Raw genomic sequence first — 20,348 nt, forward strand, 5'->3', positions numbered from 1 at the left:
TTGCCACTCTATTCCTTTGTCCTGTGACCATTCAAGAGCTTCATTGCTCCTCCACTCTGTTCCTTGGTCCGATCAGATTGCTTTTAGGCTCCTGTTGGTCTGTGTCTCAAGGAACGATATGATTCTCCTGAGCTCTGTGAAAGCTTGGCTCTTTTGCAATAATGGTTGTGCATAAACATATTTGCTATGATCATCGATGAGCACCAATATGCAGGTGTGTTCAGTCACATGCGATGCATCAATGATCAGATCTATATGCACAAGGTCGAGGGGTGCAGCAGCTCTCTTGCCACTGCCTTGTTTCATTCTTGCAGCCGTACTTTTGGACTGTATACACTGCTTGCATGTCAGAGCTGTATCTGGGTCCATATCCATTTGGATGGTACTTCCCTTCTTCTTTATAATAGACTTAGCCTTATCTCTTCCTGGATGTCCAAGGTGCTCATGCCAAAGTTGTTGTATGGAGATGGTGGTCCTCTTTGTGATTGGTTCAAACTCTTCATCAACATCATTGAGCGGCTGTGCTGATGTGGTCATTGCATTTTCCTTCCATGCCTCACTTCATAACTCTAGCAAGCTGTGCTCTCTGTTCTTTGAAACTTTGAATGAGATTCCATTTGCCATGTGTATCTGTCCACTGGCATGGTCCAAAGTCACTCGTGCTCCCTTGTCCATTAATGAGTTGGTTGACAATAGATTCACATTGAGATTCTTAACATACAAGATGTTCTGGAGTAATGTTTCTCCATGTGCAGTTGATATGTAGAGATCTCCTATAGTGCTTGCATCCAGAACCTCCTTTCCAGCCATGTAGATGCATTTTCGGCAGATTCTTGGGTTTATGAGTGTGCTATAGTTGTTGGTCATGTGAAAGCTAGCTCCTGAATCCAGTATCCAATGGGTTGTTTCTTCTGGGTTCTTCTTCCAACTTGGGGTGAGGGAGCACCAAGCATCCTATTTGGAGTTGGTGAGTGGCAAATCTTTGGGAATGGTGACGGTGGTGTCACATTTGCCTGCACCATGACCAATTCGCCTGCACACAAAACACTGGATTTTTCGGCATCTGTATCCAGTCTTGGCAGTTTTGTTGTCATCATCATCATCAGTTTTGTGGGCTGATTTGTCCTGGTCACCATTGCCTGCTGTCCTGGCATGACCTTGCTGGGGATCGAGCTTCTGGGTGGGAATGCTCTCTAATGCCAATTGATGTATGCTAAGTGCCATGGCCAGCACTTCAAAGTTGAGTTGGTGGACAGTGGCAACTGTCTCCCTGAACATCAGGTGGCGAATCATGCATTTCTGGAGAGCAGAGAAGAGAGTATCATCTGCAAATGGTCTTCCCAGGATGCTTCCTTCGGCCTGGATGGTCCTGATTTCCTGTATGAGTTTCCGAACGTTGGAATTGAACATCTTGATATCACCCAGCTGAGTGATCAGAGCGAGCCAGCGAGAGGTTCTGGTGGCATCGTCACCTAACCTTGCTTCTATCTTGCTCCAGACTTGATGAAATGTGAGGTACTCTCTTATTATGTCCAAAAGAAGATAGTTTACATTGTATTCTCCCATGGTGTTGATGGTCCCTTGTAGGGCATTTGTTAATGTGTCATTGAATGAGCGACTCCATCTGGGATGGTTTGCATCAAATGTTCCTTCAAGGTGTTCCATAGCATATGGTACTGATCGGAGGAAAGACTTTACATGCGCATTCCAGCTATAGTAGTTCTGGGTGGTGAGCTTTGGCACTGGTTCGAGGAGTTTACTTAACATATGGAAGCTGTATTGTTTGCCATCATCATCATCATCCAATTCATCTTCAGGGTCATCATCAATCTCATTGTCATCATTTGCTGTTTGTGTCTGCTGGACAATTGTCACTTTCTTGGTTCTTTTAGACCTCTTGGCAGCTTCGCTGGCCCCAGCTTGAGGGTCAGTGTTGTCTACCATGGTTTGCTTTGGTAGAGGTTTCAGACTCTTAATCAGTTGAAGCTATACTGTGCACCTCCTTGTCCAAGCCACATTCTAGCTCTTTTGTACTAGTGTGTTGTAGATGTAATCCTTAAGATTTATTGTGTGCTATTGCTACAGGGTTGTGTATATATACCTTCATCCTGTTTATGAGATGGCTTGTTGTTCTCCTTTGAGTCATGCCCACTTTGTAGTATCTCGGCATTTTCCTTTCATATGCTTCTCCTGATTGGTTGCCACTCAATTTAGTATGCATGCAGGGGATCGGTCTGTCGGTTACTCGCTTCTCTCGCATATTGGTTATCCCGGTGACTCTTCAACTACAACGCTTATGAAAGAAGATACGTGGCACATGGGCATGACTCGACAAAGTGAGCACAGTCAGGTGCAGAGAATACGTATATATGTTCTTAGCTTAGTCGCTACCTCCTTACACAATTTATGCCTTTTACGCATAGAGCATCAGATTAAAAGGGGAGTGCCTGACCGTGGCCTCCTGAGTGGTGTATCTAATTTCAACTGGATCTCAAGAAAACGAATCCGAAATCTAGAGCTGTTACGCCTTCAACAATAAACAAAATGTTGTCCGCGTAAAATCGACCTCGCACAAAGCACAGATGTTGAAAGTGAACAACCGGCATCCGGTCAAGCCAGCGTTTCCGCTTCCGCTCACATCACCTACACTGGTCCCTGTCTCTCGATCAGTTCCTACTGCTGCTCAACTCGGCTTCGAGAGCACAGCAGCTTCATTGGTTTGCAACGGTCCATATATGGCTTGGAACAACACGTACACTATGGCGAGCTCTCTGTTCCAGCGGTCCGCTTCTGGAGCTTTGGGATCTTCGGCTTCAACATCCAAGGCTAACGACGAGCCTATCTTCCTCGATCCGACCGACGACGCCACTTTTCAGTCTCTGAAGAAGCTTCTGTCTGCTCCATCCACCAGCACTCAGCATCTCAGCCTGCTATCAGAGAGCACGCTCTACGGAAGTATCACCTACTACTTGAGCAAGTTGGAGCTCGAGCACATTGCCGAATTTGCTGGCGTCATTAGCTCTAGCGGCTGTCTCTGGACTCCGCCGCCCCCGATTGCAAAGCCACCGACAACTGCGACTGGCAAGACGTCCGACAAAGTCACCTGGTCCACAGAGCCCGGCTCTTCCTCCGTCAGCTCTACCGTCGACACGACCAAACCAGCATCGGAGAATGCACCTGCCTCCGCACCAAACTCGCTAAGCTCCTTCTTGATCGGGCGATCCACCAGTATCGCTCAAGCCGTCGCTGCCGCGCTCACAAAGCGAGTGGATCTCATTGTTCGATCCAAGAGAAATTCGACAGGATGGGCGTCTCGCTCAGCACTATCACAATACCTTGGAGCTATCATTCAGGGCCTGGACGACACGGAGCATGATGCCATACCAGAGTCCTATCGAGCAGCAAGGGGTTTACCTATATCACGCTTCGCCGTGATCGGTGGCTTGCTCAACGCTTTATACATCCTAAAAGATCAGCGCAAGCGCACTCGCGACATGTCCATCCTTGAAGAGATGGCCGCCGTCCGCGCCAACCCCTCGCTCGGTCTTAGCGTACGTCGCCACCTCAGTTCCATTGAGGATGAATGGATCGTTACGCTTGCAGAGATTCTAGACCAGCTTCACGGGCCTGGCATATCTTATGCCAGCGCCTCTTCCGCCAACACGGAACCGACATCGTCTGCAAGCGCCGACAATGACAACGCGCAGGACGTGGATGAATGGGAGGCGGAATTCCGCAAGCGCACAGCATCGGTGGCTGGACCAGCAAGTATCACGTCTATCGCGTCTCAACGAGCTATTCGAGCCGAACTGCGGGAACTCCGCGATGTCCCCCTCTACATGGCAGCGCAGTTAGCGCCTTTGGTGCCTGATCGCAAGATCCACGCTCTCGACCCTCTTCAGCTCACTTCAGCCACCAGCGATGTCATTCTATCGCTCTTCGAGGGACCTGATCATTCTTCTTACCTCTTCTCGCTCGCTCAAGACATTAGACAGGATGCAGGCAAAATACACCTCAACGTGGACAGCCCAACAGTCCGAGTGATCCGAGGCGTCACAGACTCGACCCTCTTCCCACTACTCGGTCCGCTCTCCAAACTCATGTCGCGTGCACTGGCAAAGGCGGTAACTTCGCTCACACCCGACCAGCTTTCAGCTCTGCTGCTAGGCACGTCAGATGCAGCTCTCGTCCCGCAGACCGGCGAAGCCGAGTTCTTCCCCTTGCTTGTACGCATGTCTCGCATCTCTTCACATCTTGAAGCTTCTTGGCTTTCGAGCCCTCTGGCCGGGGCGGACGAAGAGCAGATCGCTGAGTCCAGCAGACAGCTCACCAAGGAGCTCTGGAATGTCTTCAAGGCATTGCTGTTCAGCTACACAATGGTATTCGACTCGATGATGGACTCTGTTGTAGACATGTGCCCGAGCCCTACCTTGACCATTCCGCCTCCGGCAACCACAGAAACAGACGAACAGACGAACCCTGCTCTACAACAGGGCGATCGTAGGTGGCCTCTCGCATCGACATCCAATCTTCCAACACCTTACCTCACGGTCGTGCAGATGGTGCTGGCCACCTACTCGCACCTTTACTGGATCACAAGCACGTTCGGCTCAGACGGCTTCGACGTGTACCGCAAAGTATTCTACTTGGCGCTCGACGTAGTGAGCAGGGACTGCGAAGCATGCATCCAGCTCCTGAAGCTCATCGCACCTGTCTCCATAGATGCTGTTGAAAGCTCCATCAGCACTGATGGTCTCGAGATGAACGCTGCAAAGCGCAGCTCCACCACCTACTTCCTCGACGTGGCTGAACAACTCGTCGGGGTGCTCCCTGATGAAGTCGTGGAGCAGCTTGTTCTGCCCATCTGCCGTCCATACTTGGAGAACACGCGCTTCAGCGACACTTTTGAGTCGGCACACTCGGTTGTTCTTGCCCTTTACTCAAATCACAAACGATGCATCCTCAACTTGGCGCCCTTCTACGTGGAGCTCTTGATTGCCAGCTACCCCAAGCGACTCACCGCGGTTCAATTCGAATATGCCATGTCTACGGTGGTCTCTGCGATCAGCGATCGAAGCGACTCAGTATCGTGGTGGGTCATTGCCCGGCTGGCCGAGGAGATTGACAGAGAGAGGCTTTCTACCGCTGCGCCCACGTCTACTAAAGGTAAAACGAAGTCGACAGATGGACCTATTCAGGCGGGAGGCTTTGCCGAGTCGAGTGGTGCCACCAAGCAAGATGTTGCGTCTGCCGTTGCGAGCAGCGACTCGGCCCATCCATCAGTTCCTGACACAGGGTCCACCGAATATACCGCCAGCACAAGGACCCAGCAAGACGCCAACATAGGCTCAGCTGATACGTACGACCGGCTGACCCACTTGCAGATGTGTCTCATCGGATGCATCCCCAGTGTCAACCTCGTCCTGCTACGTTCCGCCCTGCACAAGGTCGAGTCATTCATCACGCAGCACAGACACCGCGAGAAGACCGGTCAATCGGGCACGGAGCCTGCCAGCATGGCCGAGGAGGGAGGAGGTAGCAGTAGACTGGCTCTGTGTCAGAAGACATTTGAAGCAATTCAAGCTCTGAACGCGGCCACTAGAGAAGAAGGTCTGCGTTGGTGGCTTGACAATCGGGCTCGATTCGGCGTGTGAAGATTCACAGACGAAAAAAAAAAAAAAAAAAAAAAAAAAAAAAAAAAAAAAAACGTTGAAGTGGGACCGGACCATCGCTTGTACTCTTGCTCACGTTGTCCTGTCCATTTCGAATACAGTTTCATGATGCACCGGTTCGTTGAAAATAAAGGATGCATTCAAGATGACCTTCGCCGCCGGCATGAAGCCAGATAGCAAGAAGACTGACTTTTCGGTTGCTTCTGCGTCTCTTTCGCTCAAATTAGACACGAGATCGTCGGTACCGTCGCGCGTGTTGACAAGGAAGTCAAGGGCTTCAAGATCGGCGATCGTGTCGGTGTTGGTGCTCAATCCGACTCTTGCAAGAAGTGCGAGCCTTGCAAAGCTGGCAAGGAGCCACGGTGCGACAATGGCATTGTTGGTACCTACAACGGCGACTACTCCAAGACTGACGGCTCTGGCTTCTCGATGGGTGGATACGCCAAGTACTCGCGTGCTCCCGCTCACTTTGCTGTCCACATCCCCGAGAGCCTCCCTTCGGCCGTAGCTGCCCCTCTCATGTGCGGAGGTATTACCGTGTACAACCCTCCCAAATTCAACGGTTGCGGTACCGAGGGCTTCAAGCGAGTTGGGGTCGTTGGTATCGGCGGCCTTGGCCACTTTGCATTTATCTTTGCCAAGGCTTTGGGCGCCCAGAAGATCACTGCCATCTCGCACACCCACTCCAAGGAAGAGCTCACTCGCAAGCTTTGTGCTACGGACTTCATTGCTTCGGGCGACAAGGATCCTTACGCTCCTCACAGGCGTACGCTCGACCTTCTCATCCTCAAAAAAATTATTACGACTGGTTGGATGCGAGAAGTTCTGAACGAGCACAAAAACACTGAGAATATGAGATTGCACAAAGTGAGACGAGAGACAAATACGAAGCAGAACTTTACTTGATGTTGCCAAGCCGTTGTGTACCGGAAAAGATCTTCGTGTCGAGGGTTGTGGCCTTGTCGCCGATCCTTTGTAGCCTCGCATTCTGGCTGTCGACTTCCTGACCCATCGCCTTACCCAGCTGATTGAGCCTGGAACTCAGCATTCCAATCTCGTCCAAGTTCTGATCCAGCTCATCCTCGAGCTCGTCATCCGACTCCGTTGCTTCAAACTGATAACGACCGCGCTGAGCGACCTTGTTGCGTTGAGCTGCTTCTTCGGCCTTCTTACCCGAACCGAAGCGATCCTGACCAAAACGACCAAAACTTGCTTTGCCCGTGCCTGGACCATTCATACTAGCATCGAGTCTGGATTGGGCGGAAGTGACGTCACGACGGACAGCTTCACGCTCTTCACGCTCTTCAATGTGACGAGCAATGATGCGAGCTTCTTCGGCGTCGCGCTTGCCCTTCTTGTTGAATTGCATGTTTGGACGGAAGATGGAGCGGTTGAGTGCGACAATCTCCTTGGTATTGTCTTCAGCGCGAGAGGCATGTGCCTTGGCCAGATCGAGCGAGCGTTCGGTGTTGCCAATCTTCTCAGACTGGTCTGAGAGCTTGAACATGGTGTTGGTGGCGGTCTCTTCGGCTTCGCGAGCTATACGCACTGCATTTCTGGTCGAAGAAAGGGATTCCTGTTTGGTGAATCGCATCTGCTGCTTGATGGCTTCAACCTCATCGTCCTCTTCGTCTCTCTGCTCCTGCTGCTGCTCAAGTCCATCGTATCCTCTCGATGCGGATGCATCTCCTTGTCCGCTGCCTCGACCATACTCAGCCTGGAGATCGTCTTCTTCACCAGCGCTGATCTTGACGCTGCGCGACAGGTTCGCGGACTTGTTAGTGCCACCGGAGCCGGCGTACTGATCATAGCAGGAGCCAAAGCCTGCGCCTGGTGCTCGTGCATTGGCAAATCGATCTTGGTAGACTGGAGCACCTCCATACTGTTGCTGACCGTATCCGGCTTGAGGTGACGCTGCATCGGAATAGCCGGCACCGCCAGGACCACCGTATCCAGCTCCTGTACGTTGTCCTGAAGGACCTGCACCGCCACCCTGAGAACCGTACCTGCCGGGCGCATTCGATTGAGGAGGCGGCGCCGACTCCGCGGGCGGAATCTTATTGCTGCTCTTCTTGCTGAAAAGCCCCATTTTGTGTTTGCTTGTGGATCGAATGAATAGGTGAAAGAGATATTGGCACGATGGTGGTGGAACCAAACCAACATCGAATTGACCGCAGGGTCCGACGTGCGTGCACAGCTTGAATGATTCGCCTGCAGTTGGCGCATGCACAGCCCCTTTGCACGGAAAATCCATCTTGACCTTTTCCGTGAAGTCGAACATGTCAAGGTATGCGGGCGTGCTGGCAACTGACGACCTTGCCGTTCATCTCCTGCTGTTCCCCTCAACGCTCTCATGTTCAGCTTCGACGGCTTGAGACGACGGCCACATACTGAGTCTGTAGTTGCAGACAGAGGAGTTTTGGAATAAAAGCGACAAGGCCGCATCGCAAAACGGACACTTCAGATGCATCCTGTCGATGGATAGCGCGGGCTTTCCACGCTTTCGGAGCAATTCCATGGCATTTTGTCCCGACGTATTTCCAGAGACTGACGTTTCATCGGATGCGAGAGTATGCCAGCAACAGGGTCGTGAGCAGGACTCAGAAAATGAAGAAGCAAACAGCTAGTCCGTGAACCTTTATAGCATCTGTTGAGCCTCACTTGCCTCGGCTGTGCAAGCCCTGACCATTATCCCCTCCAGAAGTGTGTTTCTGCAGCCAGCTCGTATGTAGTCAAGCTGATGCCCGGCTCAGGTATGACATTAAGAGTCGCTTGCCCCCTGAACAGATTTTGTCTTTGCATCACGTGATTTCATAGAAAAGGCGTGCCTGTCTGGACTCAGCCATCGCATTGTTGTTTCTTCGCTCCGCTCTTCACAACATCACTCTGCTCTTTGCTCCTCTTGTCACTACCATCACCTTCCCCAAAGCCAGGTATACAATCATCTGGTTTGTCGATTCTTTGCCCTCCCTGTACTCCCTCCCTTGCCGTTCGTTTCTGCGCTCGACCGGCCCCCGTTCCGGCGGGCTGGGAGCCTCTTGTCGAGCTTCGAGGACCTCACGGGTCTTTGCCTGCAATTCACCAGTTTTCAGCGTTTTATTATAGTCGGCTAGTTTGGTTTTATCTCGTACGATTGAGTCCAGACAGGATGTAACACACTCCCCGCGTTTTCACAGAGATCTCCGTCTCCCGACTTGCTTGCCGAAATTTGTGGTTTGCTCCACTTTGTTGCTTCTAGCTCAAACGAACTCTTCCCACAACATGTCCCTTGTTACTTGTCTGGCAGCGCTTGCCGGATCACAAGCACTCCAGCATGCCGTCTACAGCCCCAAACCGATCCTCAGTGGCCGCGCTGTCTCCATTTGGGAAGAACAGCCAAAATGCCGCTCTGTTAACGAAAGCAGGCAAATCGGGTACACCGCCTCCGTCTTCTTCAGCATCAACGAGCAGACAAGCCCCATCAACGCCCAAAAGATTGAAATCATCTGCCCTCGGTAATGGCAGTGGTGGAGGGGGCAGCGGCGGTGAAGGAAATCGGAGCATCTCGCTTTCAGGATCGTCTCATTCATCTCCTGCAGCACCAAACCGATACACCTCGCCTCCAACATCTGGAGGAAGTGGAGGAAGCAACCTGCCAGCAGCTTCGTCTTCGATGTACGATTCGACAGGACTACTCAGCAGGGATTTTGAAACAACATATCATCGACAGTGTCGGACGCTGCTGCTTGCATTTGCAGCAGCAGCGAGGATGTGGGAAGAGATTGCGATCTTCGACGGACTCAAGTGGGCCAAAGAAGCGGTCGAAGGATGGGAAGATGTGCAGGCTGCGAATGAGCTGGGACAGCGCGATGCCGGCTCGACACGGAAAGCGAAGGGACCGGCTTCAATACGCCCAAAGGCTCAAGACAAGAGGAGAGCGATCGCTCTGGACCCGAAACAAGCACACGATCCAATCCTCGGACCTGGAGGATTGAGAGAGTCACGGCTAGCAGACGCATCGAAACGGATAGAGGCAGCACACTATGGGTTGACGTCTGTTCTTGATAGACTCGTAAGTATACAGAGAGCTGGACTTGCGGGATAACAGCGGCTTTGGAAGACCGAAGCTAACCTTGATGCCGTGCGTGCTTTCTCAATTCGGATCGACAGACCAAAGCATTGAACAAGTTGACAACAGCAAGCGACTCGCTTCGAAGCTTACTTGAAGAAGCAACTCAACGTAAAGGGCTCGAGTTTGCATTCCAAGAACCGCTCTGGGCTACATGGTCTTTGGATCGTTTCAGTAAGTACGAAACTCTCGTAGATTTGCTTCCTTCCGATAACGGAGCTCTCTCTAACACATCATGTCTTTGCTGTGGCTTTCGTGATTCCGCAGTTGAACGGACATCAGAGTTGGCCTCACAGTACCGCGTATCGACTCAACACCTGCAGCTTCTCGTGCCAACGCTGATACACTCAGGTGAGCCTCCAGCCTCCGTCTCGTCACGGAACAGCGAAGGAGCTGCCGAACGAAGAAGCAAAGAGCGACGTGGAGCATACGAGGCATGGATCAGTCTACCTTACATCGAGACAAGGGGTTCACAGAGCTTGCTTGGCTTCGAGTCGTTATGCGAGGTTGAAGTTGGTCGGTGGAGGGAGTAGACTCGCTCTTTTAAATCCAATCGAAGGTCGAAATCGGCTCATTTGAGTCTACACGGCGCTTCCAGCCAACCGCCACAGTCAGATCTGTGACGAGATGATGAAGAAGACGCAAGTTGATTGTCTATTGAGAGCTAATACATTGTCATGTGATGCTGGAACGCTACGAGAGCTTGAGGCCTAGACGTAGTACACAGCCATCTGCTCTCCTGCCTTGTGGTAACCGCACTTCTCGTAAAAAGGCACGTTCTTCTCGCTACAATCCAAAATGACCTTGTAACAGCCTCTCCTCTTCGCGACTTCTGTCAATACCTCGATGATTTTCTTCCCTAACCCTTTTCCTTGTCCATCCTTGTGCACGACGATATCCTCTATGTGTCCGCAAAGCCCCGCATTCCTCAGGAACTTGAATTCGACGAAGAGTGTTCCGCAGGCCACGATCTGGTCTGTTGGTGTGTGGATGAAGACGATAGGGTAGTAGGTGTCCGGGGATGCGAGTTGGAGAGCAAATTGCTTTGACCATACGGCAGGGCCGATATCGGGAGCCTGGGTGAGGTCCGCGAGAACACGGAGATGGCCGCGGTTGTAGTCATCGCTAGCAAGTGGACGGACGATGATATCTTCTGGTAGGATGTCTTTGACGGTTTTAGGAATGAATGATGCATCGAATGCGAGCTGGAGCTCTGACTCGGGCGTCAGACTTGACGTTGTTGCCGTCGGCATGGCGGGCAGATCAGACGGTACGTTGGTTCCGAGAGGATCTGCTGGGCCGGCAGGGATCGTGGCAGGCATAGGTGACCTGTTGAGACTGTCGCAGTTGTTGATGTTATGGTGTTCGATTGTGAAAGTTCGACGTACAAGATGGTGGGTGGTTGTCGGAAAGCAAGCCAGCAAGGATCCACGTTGGAGTGATGTTGACGTGATCAAGGCCAGTGTCGGCTAGAGGTTCGTTCCATCTGCAAGGGTGCAAGTGTTGGTTCGCGGCTGAATTCGCTCCACTCCTTTACTGTATCGGCTGTGTGTGAATTCGGGCCTCTGTCTAGACGAGGCGAACGGCTTCTGTCTGTGTCTTTCTCTGTTCGCCTCAAAATTCTCCGCTGGCAGCGTTTTTGGACCCTGAAAGCGTTTAAAGCCAAAGTTGTGAGATCCTTGAAACTAACATGCTGAAAGATCGGAAAGGTGACGACTCGGAAGCTTCCGTTTGTTCACAGACCACGAACTTGTTGTTGACCACTTCAAGCTTCACCATCAATATCACCGACCTAAAGTATAACAAACTATTCTCTGACAGACATGCTTGCTTCGAGATTCTCAGCTGTGCTAACAGCAGTCCGCGTCACGGCATTGTGCCGCCCAACTGCGCCAAGAAGCGTCCCTACCTTTTCGCGGTCCCATCCATCGATTCAGCCCTCCAAGTCAGTCGCTCATCGACCGGCTTTTTTTCAGCAGTCTTTTCATCCTTCTCTAGTCGCCGCAACTTTGCAAGCTAGATCTGATGCTAGCTCAAGCCAGAACGGGCGCAGCTCCCTGCTTGTCGCAGCTGCGCTAGTCGGCTTCATTTTGGCTCACACATTGTCCTCTGGTGACTCGTTGAAGCTGGACGATTCAGCGCCGACCTCCGCTGCCGCATCAAACTTGACCTCGCTAGCTGCAGACCCATCAAAGCAGACTGTCATAGACACCGACACCAACCTGAGCTTCCCACTCTACCTTCCCACACCGGCATCGTGCAAGTCTTCCGGTCAGAGCGAGCCACGTTTCCGCCTCGTCGGGTTGGGTGTTCGCACCGTCTCCTTCCTCCGTGTCCGAGTCTACGTCGCTGCCCTCTATCTTGACGAGAAGAAGCTCCAAGCTGGCTTACCTCAGTTCTCTAGCTCAGATGCACAGGGAAATAGCCTCGAACAGCACGTCCAGGAGATGCTCGATAATGGAACCTCGGCAGTGATACGCATTGTCCCAGTCCGCAACACCGACTTCAACCACCTCCGCGATGGCTTCATCCGTGCGCTACAGAACCGTCTCAAGAAGGCGATCAAGCAGGCCCGCATTCAGTCTGACTCTCCTTTGGAGTCTCAGTTCCAGGAGGCCATTCAGCAGATCAAGGACTCTTTCCCAAGAGGTTCTGTTCCCAAAGGCTCGCCTCTTGATCTTGTGATCTTGCCAACGAGTGGAAGCATCAAACCAGTCCGTACATCACTCAACTTCGAGTACAATAGTCAGATCTTCGGTCAGGTTCAGAAAAGCGGTACACCAGCAGATGCTAAGTCGGACAAAAGCGTCGATGCAGGTTTCACCGTGGCAAGAGAGTTGGCACTAGCCTACTTTGCGGACAAGGACGAGATCAGTACACCATTTAAGAAGTCTGTTCAGGATGGGCTGTATCAGAAATTGCCAGCAGCGGCTTGAGCGGCTGCCAACCAGAAGCAATCGAAAATGAACCAACTGGCTGGCAAGTGTGACGTCCGACTCGAATGTGAATTGAGCTCTTTCAAACCTTCGGCGCGATCTAGCTTGCCGTAGATGACTAAAGGGTTCAAAGACGACATCAACTCGAGCAGAAAAGTATGGCTCCGTCAAAGAGCGGAGCGAGGCTCGCAACATCAAGCTTTTGAGCGTTTGTTCCACTCCTTTTCGGCTTGAGGTGAGAGCAACACTTTAAAGAAAGTAGCGTGTGCAGCTGCAAAGTCGCGGAACTCGGCAGAGTGGAAAGGGTCAAGCTCCACACTGCTCACACCTCTTCCAATCAAGCCTACTCATGCATCTTCTCGGCACTCTCCTATTCGACTCTCAATCAGCATCGCAACCTTTATCTTACGCAACTCACAACTCGGTTTGCAAACGGACTGACAAGGCTTGGATACCAGCAGAGCCGGTTCAGACTTGCTTCGAAGATTTTGCCATCAGCAGCACACGCGAAACACAAGGAGAAACACGCACACGATGTCATCCCGTATCCCAGACGAAACGCTCTCCAAAGTTCTCGAGAAGATCCAACTTCAAGTCTACCAGACCAACCAACAACTTGCTGCTCTCCGCGCTCAGATCTCAGCTCGTGAACGAGAAGCAAAACTCAACACACTCACTCTCACAGAATTGAAGGCGGTAGAAGATCCAAATGCGCCATTTTACCGTTCTGTTGGCAAGATGTAAGTGTCCACCCTCCTCCCTCTTTATATTCTCTTACAGAGCAAGACGGCTGAACTTCTTTAACGAGCTCATTGTTGGGGCCTAGGTTCATGCAAGAGTCGCAACCAGTAGTATTGGCAGAACTGGATCAGAAACAAAAAGCAATCACATCAGATATCGAAGCTTTGCAAAAGAAGCAAAAGGTACGTTTCCTAATCTCATTTTCGACCACTTTCGTTCCTTCCAGCACCTTCTTACACTTTCCCTCGTCTTATGTCTCTGCGACTTGACAGTATCTGCAAAAACAAGGAGAAGACGCACAAGCACACCTCAAAGATATTTTCTCCAGCGTAAACCGTCAACAGCAACTTCAACAATCGTCTTAGCCTCCTCTTCAGAAACAAGCCAAAACTCATGCCCATGTACCATACCATCCTCGACTGCGACTCAATGCAAGCAGCTAAATCAGACAGCAGATAAGATGCAAAAGACAATTTCGATTCGTGTGCAAAAGACATCTGGATATACTCGTACAAATACAGCAGACCGATCCAATGAGGTGAAAGAGCCACGGAAAAGCGATAAAACGCAGTACAAAGGAGCAAGGGAGAGATTGTTCGATGGGGAGGGGAGGTGCATCAGATCCAGAAGGGTCCATAGAGGCATAGAGGCAATTGAAGACAAGGATTTTAATTACGCTTGACAGACGTGAACCCGGAACTAGTCAGCAACGGCGAAGCATGAACACTGTTCGACTCGTCGCTTGTCATGCCGAGTACGCTACCCGCACGCGAAGGTGTAGCAGCGCCCGATCCCGGGGCAGCCGACACAAACGCAGCCGAATCGCACAACAGAGCCACCTTCTGAATCAGCGCTGTTGCCCGCTGGACACGAGCATGCGAGAGAGACTCAGGCGGAGTGTTGCGGAGTAAATCACGCAGCATCAGCCCGTACCTCGGAATGCGCTGCGTGGGCATGATAGCGATGTCCATCGGTGTGAGACTCTTGCTCGTCTTGACAACTGCCTGGGGCGCCTGAGAAGCTGGCGAGGTCATGGTGAGCGCCAACCATGGCTCGGCAGAATGTGAAGAAGTAGACGTGGGTAGGGGAGTGATCAGCGTCGATTGGCTTCTTGAGTGGGCAAAACGGCGCGAAGATGTAGCACTAGCTCTCGCATCATCCGGGCTTGCTGCTGCGTTCAACCCTTTCTCCTCCTCGGGACTCGTGCTCAGGACGGGACCCGGAGTGACGGCCACTCGCGGCGCAAGATAGCTGGTACTAGGAATGAAACATGTGCTTGTGATAGTGCTACGACGCTTGGTCGATCTCCTCGCTGGCAGCGTAGCACTAGCAGCAGCCTCGCTCGGCGACAGTGCATCCGCATCGTGGCGTGCAGCAACAGGCGAAGTTGGCCGTGTCAGCGAAGTCATGCGCAGCGTGGAGTTGCGGAAGACAGAGCCCGGAGACGAACGACCACGGCTGCTCGAAGCATCTGTCGTCGAAGAAGCGCCCACTTCAGTCGATTCGTGAGGCATCAGTGGTACCAAGCCGATCTTGTACGGCGACTTGCCTTTCGCGAGCTCGGTCGAACGCAAGTCTGTCAGGGCTTGAGATGCGGCGGCGGACCAGCCGACAAAGGTGGACTCCAACTGAGCTGACAAGGCATCGAAAGCAGCACCAACACCAGCACTCGTCGGGTTCTCCTCGAAGCGTTGGACAAGCGCGTTGCTGAGGGCAATGAGCTGAGGTAGATACGTCTTGAGCAGAGCAACATGACTGGGCGGTGCAGCATTCGACAACCCTTTGCCACTGTAGGCTGCCGAGTAGGTTGCAAAGAGATTGCTGGTCGATTTGCGCTTGCTGGTCAGACAAGTAGCACCGCCGGTCGGACCTGTCTGCATCTTGCGTACCACGCTGAGCAGGCTACCAAGGTGTCGAGCATAGCTTCTTTCCGTCTGCACAAGCTCTCGGATAAGGAAGAGCGCCTTGACCTCTTTCTTCCAGTCGTCGTCGTTGACGAACGTGCCATCGTGCAGCTTGCCACTGGCTTTGCCGACACCCCATTCCAGGCCGGTTGTTGGAGGGCCAACAGGCTGGACCTTGTCAGCGTATGCCTTGACAATGTCTTTCTGTCGTTGATCGACATCCTTGTCGGGGCTCTTGGAGGTGGATGAAGCCGACCAAGAGCGGCCCAGCTTCGCATCAGCACTGGCAGAGCGCTTATGTCGCAAGCACAAGCCCTGAGGTATTCCAGACTGAGATTCATTCAACGAGGCCACGCCTGCATTTCGACCTCGTGGGACTACGGCATGACCATCGTTCGCATCATTCCTCTCGTCGACAGGCTCATCATCGTCAAGCATGGATCCAGCCTTGGTCTTGAGGTAGTTGCCTGACATCATACCGAGTCGAGCAAGGCGCGTCTTGTTCTCGACCACTTGAGCTTGAGCTTGAATGCGCTCGCGGTGTAGTTGACGCACCTGTTCCAGCGCCTCAAGGAACTCGCGATCATCGACCATATCGAGCGTGGGTTGGCTCATCTTGCGGTCTTGGCCGGTCATCGCTCTGCGGAAGCCCATCGCCGTTGATGGCTGGGTGAACTGCTTATCTTCTGCGAACGGTGTACGGATGGGACGCAGTATGGGCTTGCTGAGTGTACGCCGACGGCGCACATCGGTTTCCTCAGGCGAAGTTGAGAGATCGGAGGCTCTATCAGGCTGTGGCAGCGCTGTCAACGACTGCGATCCTTGCTCTTGGGCCCGTGAGCCTGAAGTGAAGGGTGAAAGTTGAGGACCACTCGGGTTTGCAGAGCCCATCTTATCGCGCGTGAGCATGGGTCTGCTCAGAGACGCTTTCATCGGAGACCCATTTTGAAGCCCGGGCACACCACTTCCGCGGAAGGAAGAGGGGGGATTGGCAGGACGCTGAGGCGAGCGCTGACTTGAGCTCGATGCACGGACCGACGAGGGTGTCGCTAGAGACGAGACGGAAACCGATCGCACAGCGGGTCGGCCGGTGGAAGGCGGAGACGCTTGCGCACTTCGAGCCAGAGAGCTCTTGGTTGGGGCCAGGACACTGCTGCTGAAGCCTCGTCCGGCCTTTGTGCGCCCGGTCGTCGAGGTCGAGAAACCAAGCGACGTTCCAGGTCGTGCTGATTCCTTGGTCGCAGGCGGTGTTCTATCGAGCTTCGAAGAGATCTTACGGAAAGCAGAAGCAGTTGTTTTGGCGTCGGCATTTTCATTGCGATCAGATACTGTCGATTTCTGCGTTACGTCAGCCAGTTTGGTGACAGAAGTCTTGCGGTCTCTGCGGAGAGGATTACGAAGATGGAAGCCAAGGCTGGTCTCTGGTCTGGCAGGCAGTACATCGACACGACCCGTCTTTGCTCGAGGAGTCTGCGCAGATGGTACGACTTCATTCCTCACAGAGCGTGACTCCAAGGCGATAGACAGACGGCGACTGAGAGATGTCCGACAGTTTGAGGTACTTGGCATGACCCCTGTGACTGGAGTGGTGCTCTTCGAAGCGACAGGGCGAACCATTGATGGGCTGGAAGGCCTGGTACTTGCGCGAGAGAAAAAGTCCGCAGCGGTGGCGAACGTCGGAAGCACCGAGTCATCCGGGGACAGACTCGAGTTTGAGGTGGGTGGCTGCTCGTCCAGCGGAGATGTCAGAGCATCAAAGAAGCAGCTCTCCTCGTTGACAGGAGTAAACGCCGGGAGAAGGTTCGAGAAGCTGGATCTCGTGCTGATGCGTCCATTGGCTAATGGCAGGCTGGTGTTAGCCAGAGGCGCATCGCTAACACGTTTTTCCAGGTCATCGGCCGCCTTACGAGAATCAGACTTCGAGATGAGAGTTGTCGAGCCAAGTGATATTTGCTTCTTGTGGCCAAAGGCTTTTCCGCCCTTCCCTGTTGGCTTCGGTGTAACACTGTCCAGCGACTGTGAAGCTGGCAACGATGTCGGCGTCGGATTCGGAAAGGTAAGCGATTTGTAGACGGCCTCGGGCGAGTCTGCGAGATGATCAAACAGAGTCTCTTTCGGTGTCTCCGGCTTCTCTGCATCTGCTTTCGGGACGACCTCAAGTTGGAGTCCCCCTCCGTTCGCGCCAGCTTTATTGAGGCTGCTTGAGGCCGCAGAGGCTGCTGATGAGGTCTGCAGGTTCGCATCGGAGCGGCGTCGCGCTGGCAACGCGGCAGAGGAAGGCTTGGACTCGACACCGCTCAATGGTGGAGTGCTCAAAGCAACCCTGCCACCTTTGCTCGGTGGGATAGAGACAGTCATCAGAGGCAGCGAAGGCTCTGCAGAATCGATCTGACCGTTGAGGAAAGCAAATGTCTCGGCAAAGGACGGCGAGAGCTGGGAATCGGCGCTCTTCTGGCCACTTGTTAGCACTGAGCTGGGTGGGATGACCAAAGACCCTGGCCGCTTGACAGTTCTGACAGTAGGCGTGTAGCTCGTCTCGCCACGTGTACCTGCGGTGTTGATAGCTGTCGAGGCCACTGTGCTTGCCGTTGAGATAGCCGCATTGCTCTTTGACCGCCGGGTCGAAGCTCGGGGCAGGGGCGCAGTTGTCAGGCTAGGCGTTGCAGCTTTGTCCAGCATGGCATCGTTCGCCTTCTTTGGCTTGAGGCTCGAGATCTTCATGGACCAATGGCTGTTGTGGAGTCCGAAGCGAGAAGAAAGCCGGGATCGTGGACGATCCTCAGTCTTGCCATAATCTGTTGGCGGCTGCTTCGAGCTGGAGGAGGCACTGAACCTTGACATGGATGAGACGTTGGCGTTCGCAGAACTGTGCGTCGCGCAAGGCGACCCAGCTTTGACTTTCTGAGAAGTGGCGGTTCCAACATTCTCTGACAGCGAGGTGCTTGCAGTGCTTCGCTTGGTGGCATGACCACGACTTGCTTCGGTACTTGCTGAGGCGATGCTCTGCTTCTCGATCTGTGGGGGCTTCGGCGCTGGAGGCAAGTCCTGGGTCGCAAGACTTGGGCTGGTGACTCCCAAGCGTGGACTTGAGCTGTGGGAAAGGGGAGTAGAAGAGCCTCCAGGACTAGTCAGTGAAAGATGAGAAGTGATGCGGTCCTGGCTCATGGCGAGTGGCTGGGCGGCGGATGAAGGAGTCCACATGAAGGAATTGCGCAACGTCTTTGCCTGTCTGGACAGTGTCATACGGAAGTAGCTGCTGGAGGATGCAGATGAGCGCTTCGATGCTGTTGTCAGTGCCGCTTTGTCGGCTTCATGAGTCGAGGAAGTGGAGAGGCTGGATGTGGACTTGTTTGGCTGCGACTTCTGATCGATGGCGGAAGTGGAAGAGCTGGCTGATGCGGTCGGTTGAGGATAGGGAAAGGCGGAGGGAACTGCAAGTCGATTGACGCCATGGCCGCGCGTTGTCAGAGTCTGAGCTGGACTGACCGGTGAGACAGCAGGGTTCGAGCTGACATTGGATTCCTGGGAGGCGGTCAAAGGACTGGCGTCGATGACAAGATGCTGAGAATCCAGCTTGCGAAGGTTGGCGGCAACGAGGGGCGTGGAAGAGCCAGGCAGCGGCACTTGTTCCTCCAGCGTAAGATTGTGTCGGGAAAGGGACGAATCTGCGATCCTGTTGCCAACATCGCTAGGACTGATCGGTGCAGAGAAAGGGTCAAGCGACTGGGACCGTGATGGTGGAATTGGGGCGTTGGAACGCATCAGGGGAGGCAAGGAGAGCTCGTACAGATCTGCTGAAGGTCGAGCGTACGAATAGTCTGACTTCCAGAAGTCGTCCAGGCCGTCGCGAGGGCCTGCGACCGACTTGGCCTTAGCTCGAGGCTCGTCATTGTCAACTAAATCAAAATCCGCCAACTCTGGCGGTGCTAAGGGTGAACGATCAGCTTCCTCAGGACTAGTTGGTGTGGTGCTGACGGAGCTCTTGCTGCGAAAGAAGTTGTGAGGAGGTAAAGCAGCAGATCCAGCAGTAGGTTCGATGGTCACATTCAAGCCAAGCGCTGATGTGGGGGCATCTGACGGCTCGACTTGCTTGGAGAGATCGGCTAGCGAGGAGGAGGAAGGAGGAGCTGGAAGATCCTTGAGGCGCCGATGAAGTTCGTGGGGATGCTGAGGCACAAAGAAGCTGTCGGTGGTGGCAGTGGAGCGCGAGGAACCGGTAGATCTGCCCGAGTCGCTTCGGTGATGATCTTGGTTTGGATCTAGCGCGGGAAGAGGAAGTGCCGAACGCGAAGAAGAGGGGAAAATGGCGGACCGGACAGGTTTGCGAGCCGAAGAGAAGGGCGATTGTTGAAAGGCTGGGATGCTGGATGAGGAGGTGGAAGGCTGCCTAGCAAGACGTATTGTAGATGTTGATGAGAGAGTTGGAATGGATGAGTTTGACAAGGTACAAATCGATTTGACGGCGCCGGGAGGGCAGACGCGTGGCTTCTCAGGAAGCGGCGGCGGCGGTGGTGTTATGTCGAGGGCTGCCACTTGAGCAGGGCGTATGTGATTTGGCGCCATGTTGGGCAGAAGGGCAGGGTCGACGGTGTCCCAGCGCAGACGTCGCCTGCTACTGCTGGCGTGAGCGGTGATGAACAAATACTGGTGGATTCATCCGAACAAGTATTAGAAGTTGCAGTGCGTATGGTGCATGGATATTGACGATGGCAACCGGTTCTGAGCAGCAGGGACGTTTCCAGACTGATGCGTTGAAGCGTAGCGAAGGCAAATAAGACAAGAGCGAGGGGTTCAGTCGCGGTCGGCGGTGGCTCGGGATGAAGCTGTTGTTAGGAGCGAATGGTAGAATGGGCCAGCATCTCGAAGATGCAAACGAGCGACAGTGTCCGCGAGATGGCGAGTGGAGACGAGGCAAAATGAGAAGCGACGAAACACAAAGTGGAGCTGGTATGATCCTGACGAGGAGCGAGACAGCAAAAACCATCAA

At 53.2% G+C, this 20,348-nt stretch overlaps 8 protein-coding genes across 8 annotated transcripts; 4 read left to right on the forward strand and 4 right to left on the reverse strand.

The window, feature by feature from the left end:
* Window positions 1–954: 954 nt before the first annotated feature.
* On the reverse strand, window positions 955–1,944 carry UHO2_03739 (uncharacterized protein; the record flags this gene model as incomplete). Its single annotated transcript, XM_041554345.1, has 1 exon — window positions 955–1,944. One exon carries the CDS (start codon window positions 1,942–1,944, stop codon window positions 955–957), a length of 990 nt encoding a protein of 329 aa, XP_041410279.1.
* An 815-nt stretch (window positions 1,945–2,759) lies between these two features.
* On the forward strand, window positions 2,760–5,654 carry UHO2_03740 (uncharacterized protein; the record flags this gene model as incomplete). The annotated part of the gene is made up of 1 exon (XM_041554346.1): window positions 2,760–5,654. One exon carries the CDS (start codon window positions 2,760–2,762, stop codon window positions 5,652–5,654), a length of 2,895 nt encoding a protein of 964 aa, XP_041410280.1.
* Window positions 5,655–6,570: 916 nt separating this feature from the next.
* On the reverse strand, window positions 6,571–7,761 carry UHO2_03741 (uncharacterized protein; the record flags this gene model as incomplete). Its single annotated transcript, XM_041554347.1, has 1 exon — window positions 6,571–7,761. One exon carries the CDS (start codon window positions 7,759–7,761, stop codon window positions 6,571–6,573), a length of 1,191 nt encoding a protein of 396 aa, XP_041410281.1.
* A 1,224-nt stretch (window positions 7,762–8,985) lies between these two features.
* On the forward strand, window positions 8,986–10,313 carry UHO2_03742 (uncharacterized protein; the record flags this gene model as incomplete). Its single annotated transcript, XM_041554348.1, has 3 exons — window positions 8,986–9,723; window positions 9,822–9,954; window positions 10,048–10,313. 3 exons carry the CDS (start codon window positions 8,986–8,988, stop codon window positions 10,311–10,313), a joined length of 1,137 nt encoding a protein of 378 aa, XP_041410282.1.
* Window positions 10,314–10,490: 177 nt separating this feature from the next.
* On the reverse strand, window positions 10,491–11,102 carry UHO2_03743 (uncharacterized protein; the record flags this gene model as incomplete). Its single annotated transcript, XM_041554349.1, has 1 exon — window positions 10,491–11,102. One exon carries the CDS (start codon window positions 11,100–11,102, stop codon window positions 10,491–10,493), a length of 612 nt encoding a protein of 203 aa, XP_041410283.1.
* Window positions 11,103–11,603: 501 nt separating this feature from the next.
* On the forward strand, window positions 11,604–12,716 carry UHO2_03744 (uncharacterized protein; the record flags this gene model as incomplete). The annotated part of the gene is made up of 1 exon (XM_041554350.1): window positions 11,604–12,716. The coding sequence occupies one exon, from the start codon at window positions 11,604–11,606 to the stop codon at window positions 12,714–12,716; it is 1,113 nt and encodes a 370-aa protein (XP_041410284.1).
* A 534-nt stretch (window positions 12,717–13,250) lies between these two features.
* Window positions 13,251–13,822, forward strand: UHO2_03745 (uncharacterized protein; the record flags this gene model as incomplete). The annotated part of the gene is made up of 3 exons (XM_041554351.1): window positions 13,251–13,456; window positions 13,543–13,639; window positions 13,730–13,822. 3 exons carry the CDS (start codon window positions 13,251–13,253, stop codon window positions 13,820–13,822), a joined length of 396 nt encoding a protein of 131 aa, XP_041410285.1.
* Window positions 13,823–14,125: 303 nt separating this feature from the next.
* On the reverse strand, window positions 14,126–19,924 carry UHO2_03746 (uncharacterized protein; the record flags this gene model as incomplete). Its single annotated transcript, XM_041554352.1, has 1 exon — window positions 14,126–19,924. The coding sequence occupies one exon, from the start codon at window positions 19,922–19,924 to the stop codon at window positions 14,126–14,128; it is 5,799 nt and encodes a 1,932-aa protein (XP_041410286.1).
* Between the last annotated feature and the right edge of the window lie 424 nt (window positions 19,925–20,348).

The sequence above is a fragment of the Ustilago hordei genome (assembly GCF_900519145.1).
Source record: "Ustilago hordei strain Uho2 genome assembly, contig: UHO2_contig_06, whole genome shotgun sequence".
Classification (NCBI taxonomy): domain Eukaryota; kingdom Fungi; phylum Basidiomycota; class Ustilaginomycetes; order Ustilaginales; family Ustilaginaceae; genus Ustilago; species Ustilago hordei.